At 33.9% G+C, this 19,370-nt stretch overlaps 1 protein-coding gene across 4 annotated transcripts in view; it reads right to left on the bottom strand.

Annotated features, from left to right (window-relative positions):
• KANSL1L (KAT8 regulatory NSL complex subunit 1 like) overlaps positions 1-19,370 on the bottom strand; it is a 92,019-nt gene that overhangs the window by 31,130 nt on the left and 41,519 nt on the right. For all 4 annotated transcript variants that reach the window (XM_037523968.2, XM_037523965.1, XM_037523967.2 and 1 more), the window contains exons 5-6: positions 18,296-18,417; positions 7,629-7,833 (exon numbers count right to left, since the gene is read on the bottom strand). In XM_037523968.2, coding sequence (XP_037379865.1) covers positions 7,629-7,833; positions 18,296-18,417 — 327 coding nt within the window. The remainder of the gene's footprint in view (positions 1-7,628; positions 7,834-18,295; positions 18,418-19,370) is intronic.

Raw genomic sequence — 19,370 nt, forward strand, 5'->3', positions numbered from 1 at the left:
CTCACAACCTGTTTCTGTAGAAAACTGTACCCAGTTTTCTAACCTTGACAGAGCCTCTGTCTTATCTTAGTGGGAGAGAGAACTTTCGCTGCCAGGAGTTAGTCAGGGTAGCTCTTGATATCTAGACACCAAAAGTATAGGATCTAAAATTGGCTGGTTTTGAAAATGCAGAGTATCAAGAAGGGGCTGAAGAAATATATGGTCATATAAATATTTTTTCTTAAATTATTAATTGCAAATTAATTATACTTTAAAGAGCATTACTAGCTCTGGTTGCATTTTTTTAAAAGATTTATTTATGCATACAAGAGCTGGGGTACAGGCCAGAGGTGCGGGGGGTGAGAGGATTCACCTGAGACAGAGTGGAGACCAGAACAGGCAGACTGATCAAAGTACACTGCTGAGGGGAGCAGTGGGTGAGTCAGGAGAGGTCTGCTGCGCCATGTGGGTTGCTCCCTGGATGGCCAGGAATCGAACTCGTGCTGCAGTGGCTGCGGATAGCTTCATAGGTTGCGTCTTAACCCTTGTGCCACCAGGGAGGCCCAGCCGTGGTTACATTTTAATACTTATTCTTGAGTTTATTCTGGAAAACATATTACTATCCTATGTATGTTTGTCTATGCATTCTCCTAAACCTCAAGATACTTTACTATTTAGCTAGATCAAGCAATATTAACAAGCAAAAATTGCAAAGATTCTTGAAAAATAAAGCATTGCAATAATGAATAATTAAGTAGATGTCGACAGCAAAATATGTGATTCAGTTGGAAGAGTAAGAAAGTCAAATAAGAAGGAAAAAGGCAAGCACTAGATGATTTCACTCATATGTGGGATATAGAAAAACAAAGGAACAGACAAAACTAAACCAAACCAAACCCTAGAAAATGGACAGTGGAATTTAAACTACTAGGGGGGAGAGTAAGGGTGGGTAGCAAAAGGAGACAGTGTCCCAGCGGACTATGGTAGAGAATTATGAGGGCTTTGGTGGTGGGAGTGTTGTGCTAATACACATGTGAAGAGGTGTGAATCTGTACCTCTAAGTCACAGTGTCGTAAATTAACATTCCCTCAATAAAAAATACAATAGAAAAAGAAAATCAAAAAAATGTAATAGCTTTAGTAAGTTCATGGATTTTTAACAACTGTGGCTATGGGTTTAGATTTCATAAGAAGAAACAATCTGAAACAATTATGAAAAAATTCAAGTCAGATGTTTTACTCAAGTATATGAAAACAGAATTAATACTTACAGAAAGCACTAACTTTCATTACCATTTATTTAAAATAATGCAAAATATATGCATTTTTTCATTCCATTTTGTGCTTGTTTGCCCATACAAACTGAGGAGTGAATATTAAATAAGGAATACATGTAAAGTATTTATAAGTAAAACAGTACCTGTCATATAATAATTACTTAATAAATATTACCCATTGTTATTTGACATCCTCATTAAAGACTAGTAATGTAAAAAGAGGAAGATCAAGTGAAATGCATACTAATTTATGGTTTTTATTATTTTGTCCAGCAAAGGGAGCAAAACCTCTGTAAATAATGGTTCTAAATAATTATTACAATCCTTTAGCTTCTATTCTTTCATTGTGTTGCTCTGGCAGAACAATTAATGTAACAGCTGCCTGTAGAAATATGGAGGATACAAAGGGAACATAATAAACTCATTGATCTGGTTAAGGAGGTTTCTAGACAGAATGTGCAACGTGCCAAATGGTTTTATTTAATTACTAATGATAAAGTATGGAAGGAGTAGAATAAGCTTCAAAAGGAGCTATTAAGTTTTCAACTACAACTTAGAAGATGTAAGAGTCAAGCCTTGCTGGATGCAAAAATAAGACTTGCCACTTTGCAGTCACTCCTGACAGGAAAAAATTCACACAAAAGAAATTACATGAGTGCAAGATTTCAAATCCAGGGAACTGCCAGTAAAACTGGCCTTTGTATCACAATTTCAAGAGTGAGGCTGTTAAGACCTTAGAAAGGTTTGAGGCCATGTCCACAGATCCTGACATCTTGAATTCCAAGATTATTAATTTTTTTTTTTTGGTGATTTTATTTTTTTATTTTTTTTTTGAAGCCTGCCTTCCTTCCCTCCCTCCTTCCTTCCCTCCTTCCTTCCTTCCTTCCTTCCTTCCCTCCCTCCCTCCCTCCCTCCCTCCCTCCTTCCTTCCTTCCTTCTTTCCTTCCAGCACTGGGTACAGTCAGAAGCGCGGGAGGGTGAGAGAATTCACCAGAGCCAGAGCAGGGAGCAGAGCAGGCAGAAGGACCGAAGTACAAGGCTGCGGCAGGAGAGGTCTGCACGCCACCCTCCTCCGGCGCCGCAGAGGCTGGGGGCAGCTTTGCACCCCAATGCTCAACCGCTGCGCCACCAGGGAGGCCCAAGATTATTAAATCTTAAAGAATATCAATGATACCCTCTAGACAGAAGTGCGTCCACATATCTCAGGGTTATTGACTCACAACAGCTCACAGAAGTCCAAATTTAAGAAGGCTTTGACTTGAGATTTCTGTTCATTAGAGTTTATTTAAATGAGACACATAAAAAGACTACAAAGTTTTAAAGACTTGAATTTGAACTAAGACAACATGAAAAGGCCTCTGACCTTTAGCATTTTACAGGCAAAAAGCATGTTGAGAAAACTAATACATATGCAAAAAAGGGGGGCTCTTTTTTAAGAAAAAGTTACATAAACAATGCTGCCAAAAAGCCACAAGGAAGAGCTAACAGCTGCAAAGAACCTGCTAAATTGTGTATTTCAGAATTTTTATATTCCTTCCATTTACCTGTCTGATCAGAGATTACCTATTTACCTATTCTGATTATCCCTGCCTCACTCTCGTTGGCTTTATAAATAGCTATTATCTACACCTACATCTATATCTGTGTCTACATGTACATCTATATAGCAAATGTATTCACTCAGGCACATGAAAAATTGTTGAACACTACTTACCAGGGAAAAGCAAGATCAACTACAACGAGACACAATCTTATTCCCATGAGAATAGTCCACAACAACAAAAAAAAAAATCAGAAACAATAAAATGTTAGTAAGGATGTGGAAAAAAGGAACCCTCATACACTGGTGGAAATGTAGAGTGTTCCAGTCCATATGGAAAATTATACAGAGGTTTTCTCAAAATATTAAAAGGAGATATGCCATATGATCCAACAACTCTACTCCTTTGTATTTATCCAAAGAATACAAAAACACTCATTTGAATATATGCCCTCCTATGTTCATGCAGCACTATTTACAATACCCAAGTTATGGAAACAACCTAAGTGATCAAAGAACATGTGAGTGGGTTCAGAAGATGTGGTACATATACATGATGGAATCCAACTTAGCTATTAAAAAAGACAAACTCTTGCCATTTGTGAAAACATGGATGTGACTGGAGGAGATTATGCTAGATAAAAGAAGTCAGAAGGAGAAAGACAAACACCAGATGATTTTACTCATATGTAGAATACAGAGAAACAAAACAATGGAATTGGCAACACTACACCAAAACAAAACCTAGAAATGTGACTGCAGAATTAGGCTGCCAGAGGTGGAGGGCAGGATGGGAGCAAAGGGGCAACTGACCTGAGGTATATTATAAAAGGCTGTGGGTGCCCTGGAGTAGACAGGGCATGGTGAGGCACACCTGAGGAGGTATTCCCTTGAGTCATACATAGTGCTGTAAATCAATGTAACCTCAATAATAAATAAGAGTTTCATTCTCTTCTTACATTGCCCATGTATTGCATGTTTTCTACTTTATCCATTAAAGATTTTAACTATTATTTATAGTTATTTAAGATAATATCAACACATTCTTTTTTGTTTTTTAAAGATTCATCTATCTATACTAGAGCTGGGGCACAGACCAGAGGTAAGGGAGGGTGACAGAACCCACCAGAGACAGAGCGGGTTGCAGAACAGGCAGACGGATCGATACACACTACTGAGGGGAGCAGCGGGCGAGTCAGGAGATGTCTGCCGCACCATGTGGGTAGCTCCCTGGCTGGCCGGGGATCGAACCCACACCACAGAGGCTGCAGACAGCCCCACAGCACTGCACTCAAACAGCTGCGCCACCAAGGAGGCCCAATAATAGCAACCCATTCTTTGTCATATTTGACAAAGACAGTTATGGTGCTTGCTTTGTCTCTTCAGAGTGTTTTTTTCCCTTGCATTCCCTGTAAGTTTTTGTTGATAACAGACATGATATATCAGGTAATAAACAGACCTTCGTCATAAGGTGTTATGTTAATCTCACTAAGCCCACTAAGAGTTGGGCTACATTTGATGTCTGCTGTAGTTGTGGGTGCCTGATAATTCAAATTCCTCTAGTGTCCTTGTTTTTGCCTCCCCTGGTAACTTCTAACCTCTTTAAGCACTCCTCAGACAATCTGTGGCTTGCAGCTGTACCCCACTGTCACTACACTAGAGTCCTGTTGGTGTGGTGTTAGGGAGAGAAGCATGTCTACTAAAGTACCGTAATTTACTCTGATCTTATGATTAAATCTCAGGTCAATGTGTCCCGGGACTTTGACTTTAAGAAGTCATTACTCCCATTCCCTTTCAGGTAACACAGAAAGGCTACAGGAGGCCAAAGTGGGAGAAATATTCTTCTCCCATGTGGAATTAGGCTCTGATAAAAATTCTCTCCTAAAGAGAAGGTCTTTTTTTTTTTTTATCTTTTTTTTAATTATTTTTTACATCATTTTCATTTTTAAACAATATTTGCATCCCTTCCTCCACCCTCTCCCAAGAATAGGTCTTTTTATAGATAGACAATGCTCTGGGTTTATTTCATAATGGTTACTCTTCCTTTTCTATGGTAGGCCACTAGGGATCCTTCTTGGCTCTTCAATGTGAGAACCTAGCGGGATGTCAGAGTCCATGAAAGTGTGGGATCGCCTTAAAATTGTGGCCTCTAAAAGTTTCTCATTCTCAAGCTAGCCCCTTCTTAGCCCCCAGCATTTCTTCAAAATTACCATGTAAGTGTTTCTGCTAATGGTTGCTGTGGTTTCAGTTCTAGCTAAACAGATCTTGGTTGTGACTCTCTGGATTTGCCTGTCTCTCCATATTTTGAAGTGGCAATCGCCCTTAAATTTCACATCTCTGACTGGCTTATGAAAAAGCACTGGTTTTCAGTTTGTTCATCTTTTTGTTGTTGTAAGGACAGAAGTGACTCCCAAGCTTTTTATATGTTGAAACTGAAACCAGAAGTTCTGCTCACATCTTTAACAGTATGATAACATTTCTTTTACAGTTTGTACATGTAGTTGTTGTAATAAGAGTGATGATCAGCCAACTATGTATTCTATTGTACCTAGTATTGGAAGACTCCACTTCTTTCCATTGCCCTTTTATATATTCAGATAATGCATCGCTGGCCAAAAAACTATAGTGATAATGTATTTATCTCATGGGATAGCTACAGTGATACTCTATCTAGTTTTGATACAGTAATACTGTATCTAGTTTTCTGACCATTGAAGTTTCTTGCCCAGTCATTACTATAATTATTGCAATGATTCTCTAATTTCACTGCTGATACCATATTTATTAACCAGCATTTATTCTCCTATATAGAAAAGTTCTCCTTTTCCCACCATCCCACCTTTCCCCCCTCTATACCCCAGTAGGTATTCATGACTTCCTATTTTTCCGATGAATTATTACAATTCTTAGTTATTGCAAAATCCAGTTAGTCCCAGACTAGGCCAATTGGAGCTTATTCAAGCTATCTCTTACATTCTTTTGACATGCTCTCATTATTTCTTGTGAACACCACCAAGGTTTCTGGCAGGCTCATCTCCTATCTTCTCTTCTGCAGTCCTAGATACCAGCCTATTCTCCAAAGATCTCATTCTTTTTAGTGGGGAATGGTATTTGAAAATAGAAATGAGCACCAGATGTACTCACTGCTGTCAGGATAAGTTCCAATCTATACCTATTATATCCAATTTGGAAGTCAGTGGCTAGTTTAATGAAAATTAATAAACTAAAAAATCAGGTCCTCAGCTGCACTTGCCATATTTCAAATGCCGAATATAGCTAACATACTGGATCTCAGAATTTATAGAATATTTTCATCATTATAGAGTTCCATTGGAGATTATGCTTTCGATTCTTTTCACAAGGCAAATCAAAATTCTCTCTTTCAAGAAAATATCAAAATCAACAAATAACGATGAACCAGAGACACTCTATGGGGGGTGGGGGCGGGGAAAGGAGGGATTGGGGTCAAAATAAGGGGGTTGTAATTGTATGGGGAATATAAAAATAAAATTTAAATTAAAAAAACATTCTCTCTTTCAAGTTCTTACTGTCCATTGCTTTTTAAATCTTTCTATAGCCTATACTATATTAATTCTTTCAGACATTAAGAGCAATTATTTAAAAATAGCCGTTTCAAACAATTATTTATTGAGTACATGCTATCAACTGGATAGTAACTGATTAAGACCCTGTAGATTCAGAAATATACAGTCGTGATCTAAGAATTTACAGTATAAGAACATAGAGCAATAAAGTGATTATAAAATAATGACTAATATTATAACCCAGGGAAGTATATCAACATATACCCCATAGTGAGGATACCAAGGAAAGTTTCCTGAGAGAAATGACATCAAGTTTAGACAAATAAATAACTATTTTCCTGGAAAATAGTTTATTCAATTCTGTTTTTTAACAATGAAATTATAAAACTGATTTCAAGAATAATTATTGCTCTGATCAACTTTAAAGAAATTTTCAATAAATAAAATATTATTTCAGATACAAGAACTTTAAATAAAAATATTTTCCCATTGAGTTATGGAAAATTTTTAAAATTCTGAAAGAAATATTTTCATGTTGGGGGATCATATTAATAATATGAACTATTGAATTGTAAAAATCAGTCTATTCATAAAAACGAATGTCAGAATCCACATTCCTAGTTATAATTTAATACCATAAAACCAAACTTAACATTGGTTCCTAGCAAAACAAATTATCTTAATTTTTATATAAATATACTTAAAATAGTGTAATAGTAATTAGAAACAAGAAGAATTTCTTTCCTTTATTATTTCAAAATATAGTAGGAAAAAAAAGCACATCATACAACAAGAATTAGAGATAACTTGTTTTGCCCTTCACCATAGTGTGTTCAGATGTGCACTGAAAAAAAGTCTACCTGATATTTTGCAAACAAGTCAAAATATGCTTTTCAAAATAAATGTTTTTAATGAAGCACACTTTTTTGATATAAAGTGGAAGCATGGACATCTAAAATTGCATTGCTCAAGTTCTAGAAAAAGGAAAAGGTGTGCTCACCAAGATTAACAAATACCAGGCCTGAAAAAGAGCAACTTCACTTCCTCCAAAACTACAGATAGCTGTACGGATTTTCTTTCCTCTTTACTAATCAAAAGACAAATACGGAGTACTTGTATTTTCCTTATTACCCTTACCAGTAAAATCTGAGAAATATCATATTTATAAATTACATTGTTAAAGCTTTCTAGGAGTCATTATTATAAAAAACTGTATTCAATGCATAGTCTCATATGAGAAATATATTGATGAAAAAAATTTTTCGTGTTTATCCAGAGATGACCTTACCTGTGGAGTCCAATAAAAAGTGGGGCTCAATCTGTAGAGCTTTCGTTTGTGGAAACTCTGAAGCGGCCTTGTTCGAGCTGCTGTACTCATAATAGTCAAGGATGGAGATTTCAATCTTGTCCTGTCTTTTCTCCTTTTCTTACTGTGCTTCTGGTTAAGTAACCAACTACTGGTGGAAGAGAGCTCATCTAAATTCTCTGAAGCACTGAATTGCCATGAAATAATTGAGAAGAGGGTGGGTGGGGGGAAAACAAACAAAAAAGACAAAGAAAACTAAATGTAAATCGCCTCAATTTATTATGATAGAAGAGTATTAATTTTAGCCAGTTTTGCGGTAACAATTGGTGAAAGAATGTATATTAACAAGGGATTACATACATAAGCTATGAATATAATTTCTGCTTCTATTTTCTCTATAAAACAAATATCCCATTCAGTTAGAAATGTCCATATCAGTTCATCAGTACAATATAAATGTTCATTGTAAATCAATTAATTCATATAGAGCATGTAATGTTCTAATTACACTGAATTCTTTTTGCATATAGTGAAATTTTAGCTTTAAAAAAGTTAAAAGTATCATCATTTTATCATTAATTGCTCTTAAATATGTACTACATACTATTTCAGTTAATTTGGAAAGAGAGGTATGATTCTATTATATCTTAGAATTTTTTTACCTTCTGATGATGTAGAAGCCATAACTACAATATAACAGCACACAAATTATACATGAAAAAAGCATAATTTTATAATTATTCTTCATATTAATTTTAAACATTTAAATTTTTGAACATCCAAAAATCAGGAAGAATTTAATCCTCATTGTTGCATACATTTAACTTTATTTATATCAATAGTGTATAAAATATAATTAATATTCCCAGTTAGTACAAGATATCAAGTTCAACCTGATTTATATAGACAAAAGCTAGTCAATTTTGTAATGTCAAGTGAATCTGCTATAAGCAATACTGATAATTAGCATATCGTTTCAAAATGTGCTGTCTGGTTCAAGTAAAAACAGTATTAAATAGTTAACATAAAAAACAGTTTTACTATAGTACTAATGGTTTAAAATAGTATTTATGGCTGCTATAAAATACTCATTAGCTTGTAGATGAAGCAAGTAAATCAAGAAAGATTCACATTGTGATAAGAAACCAGATATAAAGGTACCTGAAGGCCTATGCTTGTGAAAACAAAGAGAATAATATGTAATTTTGTCACTATCAAACATTTATATCTAGATAATTAAGTATACACTGCTGGTCAGACCAATACAGGGACAAGAAATGACAATTACTTCACTTTTAAAATATTAATTTTAGTCTTCTAAGAGCTCAAACCAAGAATGTTTTAGTGCCTGTTAACAAAACATTCTAAAGATTTTCCAAGAAAGGTTTAAAATATAATGGTTTTCTCCATAGATGCAACCTCATGTTCTGATGCTACTTTGTATAGTAATACATAAATGTGCTATCTATGGAAAACTTTATATCAGTATGCTTTTAGGAAACTAGCCATGGAGCTAGATCATCATGGTCAAGAGTGGGCCATAGGCACAGATGATCGCTGATATCAAGTTAGGCTCTGTGCAGGTCAGGTGGCTGGCAGAGAAGAGAATCAAGGTCCAGGAGGAGGGCAGTTTCAGAAGGCAGTACTAGAGGTGATCTCGTCAGAAGACCTAGAATCTAGAAATGCAGGAACAGAACCAACACAAAAAGAGGTTCTTTGTCCAGGAAGTTCCCATTGTTTTAGAGAAAAACACTTAAATTCTTAATTAATGTAAGAGGCCCTGATTGGATGGGCCCCTGTCATCATTCTCCTGCCAGATCTTGCATCATGTTCTCTGCTGTTCCCGATCTTCTAGTCACACTGCTTCCTTTCATTTCAAATAACTCACAATCATAGTACAAGACCTATTTTATATGTTATTTCTGCTTCCTGGAATTTTCTCACATCCTCCTTCACCTATATAATTCCCAATAATCATTTGGCTCCCAGTTAAGTCAGTTCCTATGGGAGGTCTTTTAGCCTTTGCATAATCTCTCTACAAAGACAAAGACAAATCCCCCTAGGAGCTCTGATAGCACTGTTCATTTCCTTCAGAGCATTTTTCATGATGATAAATTTATATTTAGTTGTATGAATATTTGATTAATGCCTGTTTCCCATTCTGGACTAAGTAATGCAAAGACTGTGATCATTTATTCTTGTATCAGAAGTTTCTAATATTGTGCCTTGCATACAACAGATTCTCAATAAATACTTGTTGGACACACACACACACACACACACACATACACAGAGGCAGTTTTAACATTCCAGCTCTGTGCTTATTAGTACAGTACATATACAACACACTACACCTAAATAGTAACTTTTTAAAGTTTGTTTTTGATAAGAAAATACAATCAAAATTTATCTTAGTTTATCACATGTGAAAATCATAAATTTGTAAGAACAGTAAGCACAGTGAAAGGTTAAGACATTTTGATTTATAAAAGACCAAGACATAGGTATCAAGTCTAAACAATTTCTTCTAATATGAAAAGAACAAAATGAAGGAAAGCTTTCAGAAAATAATCAAAAGTCATGAGTTCACATTTTATTAACACTTTAATTTTTTCTAATATTTATTCAATAGAAAACATTCTGAATGCCTAAGCAGTTAAGATGAATTAATTCTCTTAATTTCCAGTGGAACTTTAGTAAGCATAAAGGCAAAGAGACTAAGAAGCCAATGTGAAAACTATATTTTTCTGAGAATTGAGATACAATTTGTCAGAAATTTCTATCTAGTCCACAATTTGGGAGATACAGTTCGAATTCTTCAATATAATCTCCGTTTTTCTGATATGAGATAGTTTGATATTGGGACTTTTTATTTTACAAATCACTAGCTACTACTATTTTTTTACTCTAAAGGTAAATTTGAAAATAGAAAAGGTTGAAAAAAAAGCTAAAATATTTTCAAAATCCCATCCTCTAAACAGAAACATAGCTTTCATTAAATATTTGATTTTTATCCTTCAAGTCTTTTTTTCATGAAATCATTCTGTGCAATGATTTTGGTATTCTGATTTTCTCCCTTAACATTCTAAAGTCGGCATGTTCCCATTTGAATACATACTCTTTATACAATTTTTAAAAAAATAACTGTGTGATATTCCATCCACTGGAATCATATAGTAATTTATTTTTTTTAAAAGAGTTTTTTTTTTTTAAAGATAAGTACGGGAGGGTGAGAGAATTCACCAGAGGCAGAGCAGGGAGCAGAACAGGCAGAAGGACCGAAGTACACTGCTGAGGGGAGCAGTGGGCGGCAGGAGAGGTCTGCGCGCCATGTGGGACCCTCGTCCATGTGGGACCCTCGTCCAGCAGCTGGGGATTGAACCGGCGCTCTAGAGGCTTCAGGCAGCTTCGCAACCCAGCGTTCAACCGCTGCACCACGAGGGGAGGCCCTAGTAATTTATTTTAAATATTCCCAATAACACTATATTTTAGTCTCATGTTATTAGTGGTAATAAGGAAAAACAGTTTCTACTGCTATTACTTTCAACAAACAGCAGAAGTAGTTTTATTTCCCCATTGATGTTATAAATCTAGCTAATACAATAATTAATGTCATTCATAGGAATTCAAAATTATGCTAAAAACTGCAGCCTAGGCCCTCCCCGGTAGCGCAGCGGTTGAGCGCTGGGTTGCGAAGCTGCCTGCAGACTCTATAGCACCGGTTCGATCCCTGGCTGCTCCCCGGCCACGGGAGGAGGGTCCCACATGGCGCGCAGACCTCTCCTGCCGCCCGCTGCTCCCCTCAGCAGTGTACTTCGGTCCTTCTGCCTGCTCTGCTCCCTGCTCTGGCTCTGGTGAATTCTCTCACCCTCCCGCACATCTGACTGTACCCAATGCTTGAATAAATAAATAAATAAATAAATAAATCTTTAAAAACAAACAAACAAAAAAACTGCAGCCTAGAATAGATTGCTCACAATATCTCTCATAAATGAAAGCAACTATTGAAAGTATTATGTGTAAAAAGAATTATGTGATTAGTTTTCCAGTTTAACTGTAGTTTTTCAATTATGATAACCAATTATAAAGAATGGTTTGCATATCATGAGATAATTACCATTAGTGCAAATAAATAGCATGGCAATGATTCATTGGAATTTAATTTCATACTATATTCTGAGACTCACTGAAGCAAAAGCAAACAACAATAATAAAAATCCAGACTTTTTTTTCAAGTAGAAACTCACTTTCTCAAAGATAATGCCCCCTAGGGTAAATTAAGGGTTCATTTACATTTTGTTTTCATTTTAGAGTATGAGATCTAAAAACCAATAACTATCTCTATGATGATAAAATGTAATGCATCATTTGTTTAATGACTCAATCTTCTAAGTTGCTCAATTCCTGGTGACTCATCTTAGATCCTGATGCTAAAATTAACAAAGATTAAGAAAAAATTCTGACATTTCTGGGAGACACATGCATTAGTTAAAAGATGGGGGATGGAAATCAATGAATAACAAGTGGACAAACAGGTGTCCTGGAAAATAATTAACCAGGTGAATTTACTTTAAAGACCTTTTGAGACCAGATTATTAGGATATTATAAAAATGACTAAAAACTTTTTGAAAATTAGCAAACAAGTTCTACATAATCCACTAAAAATTAACATTCAGAATAGGTGACCTACTTTAAAAACTCAAAATTTAAATTTAACCTAATATATAAAAAATACATGATGTGAAGCTAAAATAAGTATGCTTTACTAGAAGAACTGTAACATTTCACTTATGAGATTATCTGACAAACTCAAGGATACAGATTACAGTTGATATCGAAAATCTTTTAAAAAGATCTAAGTAAGTTCATGTATGAAAGTTCACTGTTATAGTTCAGAGAGTCCTTCTGTCTTACTAGAGAATGTCTCTTATTACAATTCAGAAACTTCTATAACTTTAGATATTTTCTGGTCCAGGGTACAATTAGATGAGAGGAAGCAGAACTGTAAGAGAGAGCCATGTGAGCAGCAACTAGAATCAATTTGACTATAGAGAGAAAAAAATATAAGTATAAATTTCATTCATTCACAAATATATATTTGTATCCATGGTGTGACTAACTGATCTAAGGGCTAAGAAAATCGCATTAATAAGACATACCAAAAAAAAAAAAAATTCCAATCTCATGGAGATTATATTCTTATCTAGGAAGACAGATAATGAACAAATAAAAAATAAATTTAAAAAAATCACATTTGTTATCTCATTTGATCCTCTCAACAACCTAGGAAGTATACTGTTGTCATTTTAATTGTAATTAGAAAGTTGCTCAACACTGGCAATTCTACCACATGGTAGAATTGGGAATGAATTTAGCTTTGTTTAATTCCAAAGAGATAGTCTAATGATGAGTTTGCTGCATAGGTCAAGGTTTAAAATTATACACTTACTTGTGTGATTATTTGGTTGATGTCATTTTTATGCAACTAGATCTACACTAAAAGGACAGAGATCTTATCTTTCTTGTTCAGCTTTGTATATCTAGCACCCATTCCAATGCCTGACACACTGAAGTCATTAGGTGTCAGTTGACTATTAAATGAATTCTTTTACAAATCTACAGCCACTAATCTCAACAGTTATTATAATTATACGTTTAATTTATCAAAAACCTGAATGAATTAAGTTCAGTATTTTCCAAGAAAGCCAATGTGTGAAAATTTTACTTAATTCTTTCCCAGTGGTTTATTTGACAATGTTTGGAACTTGAGTAGAATTCTCATCCCTCTTAATTGTAGGAAAGAGGTCTTGGTTACCTCTTTCCATACCAACTTCTAGAGTATGCTTTAATGTTACTAAGACATGGCGAGTAAAGTACTTTCTCTCTAGTTATTAAAGCTCTTGATTAACCTAAAATTATTACATCTAAAGCAAGTAACAATGATATTACAAAAAGATACACACTTTAGGTTGTACTGGTATCTTTAAGTTTGCATTGTTCATAAAACAGAATTCTTCAAAAAGCAATTAAATGAAAGTACTACCATTAGAAACCACTTTAGAAAACATTTGTGTCACTAAATTTATGAATAGAGATATAAAGAGATTAACTGACTTGCCCAAAGTCACAAAATGTCTAACCCAAAAACAATACGTAAAACTATTTTTTCTCATAACCGCAAGTTACTCAAACCACTGATATATAAAAACACTATTATTAAGAATAAACAAAAAAGTAAAATCTTCTTTAGTAGAGATCAGGTTATAGCAGATTTTGGGGGCGGGGGAAATAAATGTTCTAAGAAGATCTTTCAAGAAAATATTTTTTATGTATGGAGAATAAAAACCAACAGTGTGTGTGTAATAAATTTTGGGGTGTTTGATTTAATTACAGGGTCCTATACAAACTAGACAGTGCAAAGGTAGGAGAGCAGTTTTATATCTTACCAAAAGATACGATGGAAACCTCAGTGACTCCTAGTACCTGTATGATGAATTTCTTCAGCAATAGCCCATTAGAAGTCTATAAGGGAGAACGTGCAAAGGTATGCCCATATATGCCCCAAAGTCCTTATCCCAGTTCAGGCTACTTTCAAATACTTCTTAAAAGAGTACAGACAGTTCTAAATCAATGACTAATTAATTTTATAGGATATAAAAGAAATAAAAAACTATCTAAAAATTTTATGTAATACTTTCTTACATAAAAATATCAAAGGCTAATTTTGACGTGGAAATATCATTGACAACATTCACTAATTTCTCACTTTCAAAATAAACAATAAAGTATTCTTATTGCAGAAGAGTGAAGAACAAAGTGTGGAGGGTTCCCAAAACACTATGATAAAGGGACTATGGGTGCCTTGGTGGTAGGTGTGGTAAGTATATATATATATATATATATACACACACACACATATATATATACACACACACACACATATATATATACATATATATACACATATATATATGTATATATATTCTTATTCGATACAGAAATTCTATTTCTGGGTTTATATCCAAAAAATAAAAACAGGAACTCAAATAGAAATCTGTATACTATGTTCATAAAAGCATAATTTATTTTCACAAAAGGTAAAGTGACCAAAATTTTCACCCAAGAATCAGTGGATGAAAAAAAAAAATGTGGACTATACATAAAACAGATTATTATAAGGCCTTAAAAAGGAAGGAAATGTTGACACATGCTATAGCTTGGATGATCTTGCTGACATTATGCTAAGTGAAATAAGTCAGACATGAAAGGACAAATACTGTATGATTTCACACAAATGAGGTACTTAGCATAATTAAATTCATAGAGAACAAAGTAGAATGATGGTTGCAAAGGCTGGAAAGAAGGAAAATTGAAAGTTGTTTAATTGATATGGAGTTTGAGTTAAGAAAGATGCAAAAAGCTCTAGAGATTGATGATGGTGATGGCTGTACAACAATGTGAATATATTTAATGCCATTACCATGTATACTTAAAAATAGTTAAAATGGTAAATTTTGTGTTATGCACATTTTGCCAGAATTTAAAATTCCTATTCAAATGATGAATATTCTTACATACACATTTATTTAAATATATAAAATGTATATACTTAACACTTCAGAACATTAGAAACTTTAGAAAGTACTTTGGATTTAAAAAAATAATAATAAACTACTTCGGATTAAGTTTGAATAACATTAAAGACCAAGCACCTACTCTTTAAAAGCTTTGAATCTGAGCTGTCTTCTTCTAGTTATACATGTGAAGAAAAAAACAGCAATAAAAACAGCAAGATTCACGTAATAAAACTAGGCCTCATTTGACATTTTACTGCCATGGTCAAATGTTCATAAATAGATAAATTTCACATTTTATTACTATAAATATATTTAAATCCAAGTTATTTAGAAATCTATTTAGAAAATATCACTATAAGATTGTGTCTCCAGGGCCTCCCCTGGTGGCACAGCGGTTGAGCCCTGGGCTGCCAGGCTGCCCGCAGCCTCTGCAGCGCCAGTTCGATCCCCGGCCACCAGCGAGGTTCCCACCAAAAAAAAAAAAAAAAAAAAAGGTTGTGTCTCCAATTAATTATCAAAATCTATGGTAATATTCTCCAAAGTAAGTATTGTAAAATAATGTTAATTTATATAATTTCACTGTTGTACCTTTGCTTATTTTGAAAAAGTTCTGTTAGAGAATACTTTCAAGTTCTTGTTTTACAAATATCAATTGGGTACTTTTCGCAGTATACTTCAGGGATTAAAAAAACAACTTAGAAATATAATATCTTTCTCCATGAGTGGGCTGCTTACAGAAAGGAAAAATTGGTAGAAAGGGGAGGGAAACAAAAAGAAGGGGCAATGTTTACTCATCACTGCCTACCTAAGCCTTTCTAACTCCTCAAGCTCTCTTCTCACTCTTTAAGTTCACTACTCTCACTTTATAAACAATTGAATCTACACCCATCTTAATCTCTTTCATGTCACTCAAAGAAAAATTGTATTTTCTCCTGTCATGAGATGCCTGTATAATTTTGTGATATATTTCCCATCTCTAGATCTTCCCCTTTCTTTCATTTTAATAGAGATGCTTATACATTTTCCCCATCTTAAAAACAAAAATTTTTTTTTTGTCTTATACAACCTTTAATGCATTTACAGTCACAATTTCAAAGTGTAATCTTGGACTCCCTCTCTCTTCCTCAACTCCACTACTAATCTATTCCATAGTGTCACTGAGCTGCTTTTGCTAAAGTCTCAATATTTACAATGAACAAAACCAAGAGACTTTTTTTCAGTAGCCCTCTTTGGCATTTGACACAACCGCATTCTCCTGAGAATGTTCTAATTTTCCTTCAGAGTTATTATTTACTATCTATCTATCTATCTATCTATCTATCTATCTATCTATCTATCTATCTATCTATCTAATTTTTTGTGTAGAAGAACTGGATTGTAGGCCAGAGGTGCGGAGGGTAAGAGGATTCACCAGGGACAGAGTGGGGAGCAGAACAGGCAGATGTACTGAAATACACTGCTGAGAGGAGCAGCGGGAAAGACAGGAGAAGTCTGCTGCACCATGTGGGTTAGCTCCCTGGCCAATTCATGCTACAATGGCTGGTGATAGCTTAACAGCACTGAGACTTTAACCCCTGCATCATCAGGGAGGCCTTATGAGGTATCTTCTTAAACTATGACAGTTACTAAAATCAAATATTAAAACAACTGCACATAATTCCATTATTATATGATATTTTAAAGATCTGCATATTTCACCTAGACCTATTCACTGTCTAGTGAGTTTTCTTCATATTTGTATCATGACATATCACATACCTATTTGACTACATGACATCACAAATAGGTATGCAATAAATATTTTGTGAAGAACAACTAAAAATACAGTAAGCACATTAAAATCAAAATATGCATACAAACATACACACACCACACACATGCAAGTATATGTATAATAGCGTAGTGTCTTGTTAGGCAAGCAAAATATTATCTAAAATGGGTTTAGTCCCAAGTCACAATGTTCATACACTTGTAATTATAACTTTTTAATTAGGCTATGTTCTCATACACAATTGTCCCATATACATGTGAAAATCTTTACTTTGAAAAGTAATCATCAGTAACGCAATGTATGAATATAATGTCAACCAAAAAAAGGGCAAAACCAACAGAATTTTTTCCATACAGAACAATGAATAAAAGAACCAGCACAAATAAAACTGCCAATACACTTAAAATTACACTTTCAAAACAACAAATACAAAAATCATATAACAGCATTTTTAGTCTAACACTTGGACTATAGCTATTTGATTTATATACTTAGCATAATTTTCACCATGATATGAATTTTCCTTCTGTGTTATATTTAATTTTAAATATTAAAACATAAAATTATCAATATTAGTATCTTCCAAGACTAAATGATTCTTAATCTTCTATGGTAGTTAAAACAAATAGGCCCACACTGTAATTTAATTTGAAAAACAAATTTGATGATACACATAAAACTGTATCTTCATTTCTAATTGCAACTTTAAAAGGGAAAGTTCAATGAGAAAATTAAGCAAAATATAAGATAACAAATATTTCCAAAAAATAATTAGGATACACAGCATCTATTGTTCCCAAATTCCATTTGGAGAATGAAAACATAAATACGACTATAGAAATTAAATTATATTCAGGGAAAAAATTGCATTATAAATTTTAAGACCAAAATGACTGAGTATAACTTAAGATGAGTTTTAGGAATGCTATCTACCAATCTACTGGCCCCGAACTCTATCTAGGATCTTCTTTTAAAATACATTGCAGGGGCATCATGGAGTTTTAGAATATAAAAGGTACCATGTGCTAGGTACACGGTACAAGGTAAAATAAAGCAGCAGCTCTGTAGCAAATGCTATCACTGCTTTTCTTTATTAGAAACATAAAATTTCCTGGAAATATTTCATCCTCATTCTCAGGCTTATAGTTAACTTAATTACACAACAAAAATGTATCCATGATCTATTGTTTGTATACTAATAGTTCTCAAATAAGAAGAAAAAGCAGCTGTAATGCTTAAAAAATCAAAATAAAACAAGCAAACCCAAATTTAGATGTGAAACTATCCCATTGATACCTACCTCCTGGAAATGCCATTAGCCAGACATTTATGGCTACAGGATTTGGAGGAGAGCGGTGACGAAGTTGGGGACAAGTTCAGAGGGGCAATCAAACTGTTGATGATCTCTGTCAACTGTGCACTCTGCAAGAAAACATTCAGCCTTTTACTACTGCTATGCCAGAAATTTGAGTTAAATTTCAGGTCTTTAGTGCTGGTCAAATGCTTAACTTCCCATAAAACAAATAAATGTATATTGTAGTAAATATGTAATCTCCAAAGATGATTTATACCACTATTGATTTTTCTATTTATCATAAGAAAGTGTACATTTAAGGTACTCCTCCTTTTCCATATTCTTTTTGTTAGTTCTATAATCTATGCATCACCTCCTTTAAAACACTTGAACTCAACATGTAGCATCTATGTCATATTTCCTTTAAGGCAAATTAACAATAACAAAATCTTATCTATAATCTATTCAGTGCCAACTATGTGCCAGACACTATACCAGGAACTAGACAAGAGTTCTTTTTAATCTTTACAACAAACCTGTGAAATAGGTTAAGAGCTACTGATTTTACTATTATGAAGACCAATTACAGTGGAAGAAATTGAGGCAAAATAAGATTAAGCAGCTTGATCAAGATTTACAAACTTGGTAAGAAATCTGAAGCTAGGATTCAAATTCAGGCTTGAATCCAATGCTACACATTTTCTCAATTATTTTTCATAATTCAAGTTCAATTCAGGTTTTTTAAGCACCCAGAATTTTCACTTTTATCCCAAACATAAATATGTATAATATATACTATTCTCAAAACAATAATTTACAAGAATTATAAAAAGCATATGTCATATAAAATGGAAATAATACATTTCTACAAAAGAACAAGAATATTTTCATTATACATGTAGCACATTTTCATTGTAGAAAAATGGGAAAATAGACTTAAAAAGGGAAAAGAAAATAACTTGTATCTGTATATCACAGTATACTTTAGTATCTTTTGCTAATATTGCTAATATTTTGGTATATTTCTATCTCCCTGGACTAAGTTCTTTAAGCATGTGTGTATATACAAAATGTGCACATA

This window comes from Talpa occidentalis, unplaced genomic scaffold (genome assembly GCF_014898055.3).
Source record: "Talpa occidentalis isolate TD23 unplaced genomic scaffold, MPIMG_talOcc4v2.1 talOcc4.3, whole genome shotgun sequence".
Taxonomy (NCBI): Eukaryota; Metazoa; Chordata; class Mammalia; order Eulipotyphla; family Talpidae; genus Talpa; species Talpa occidentalis.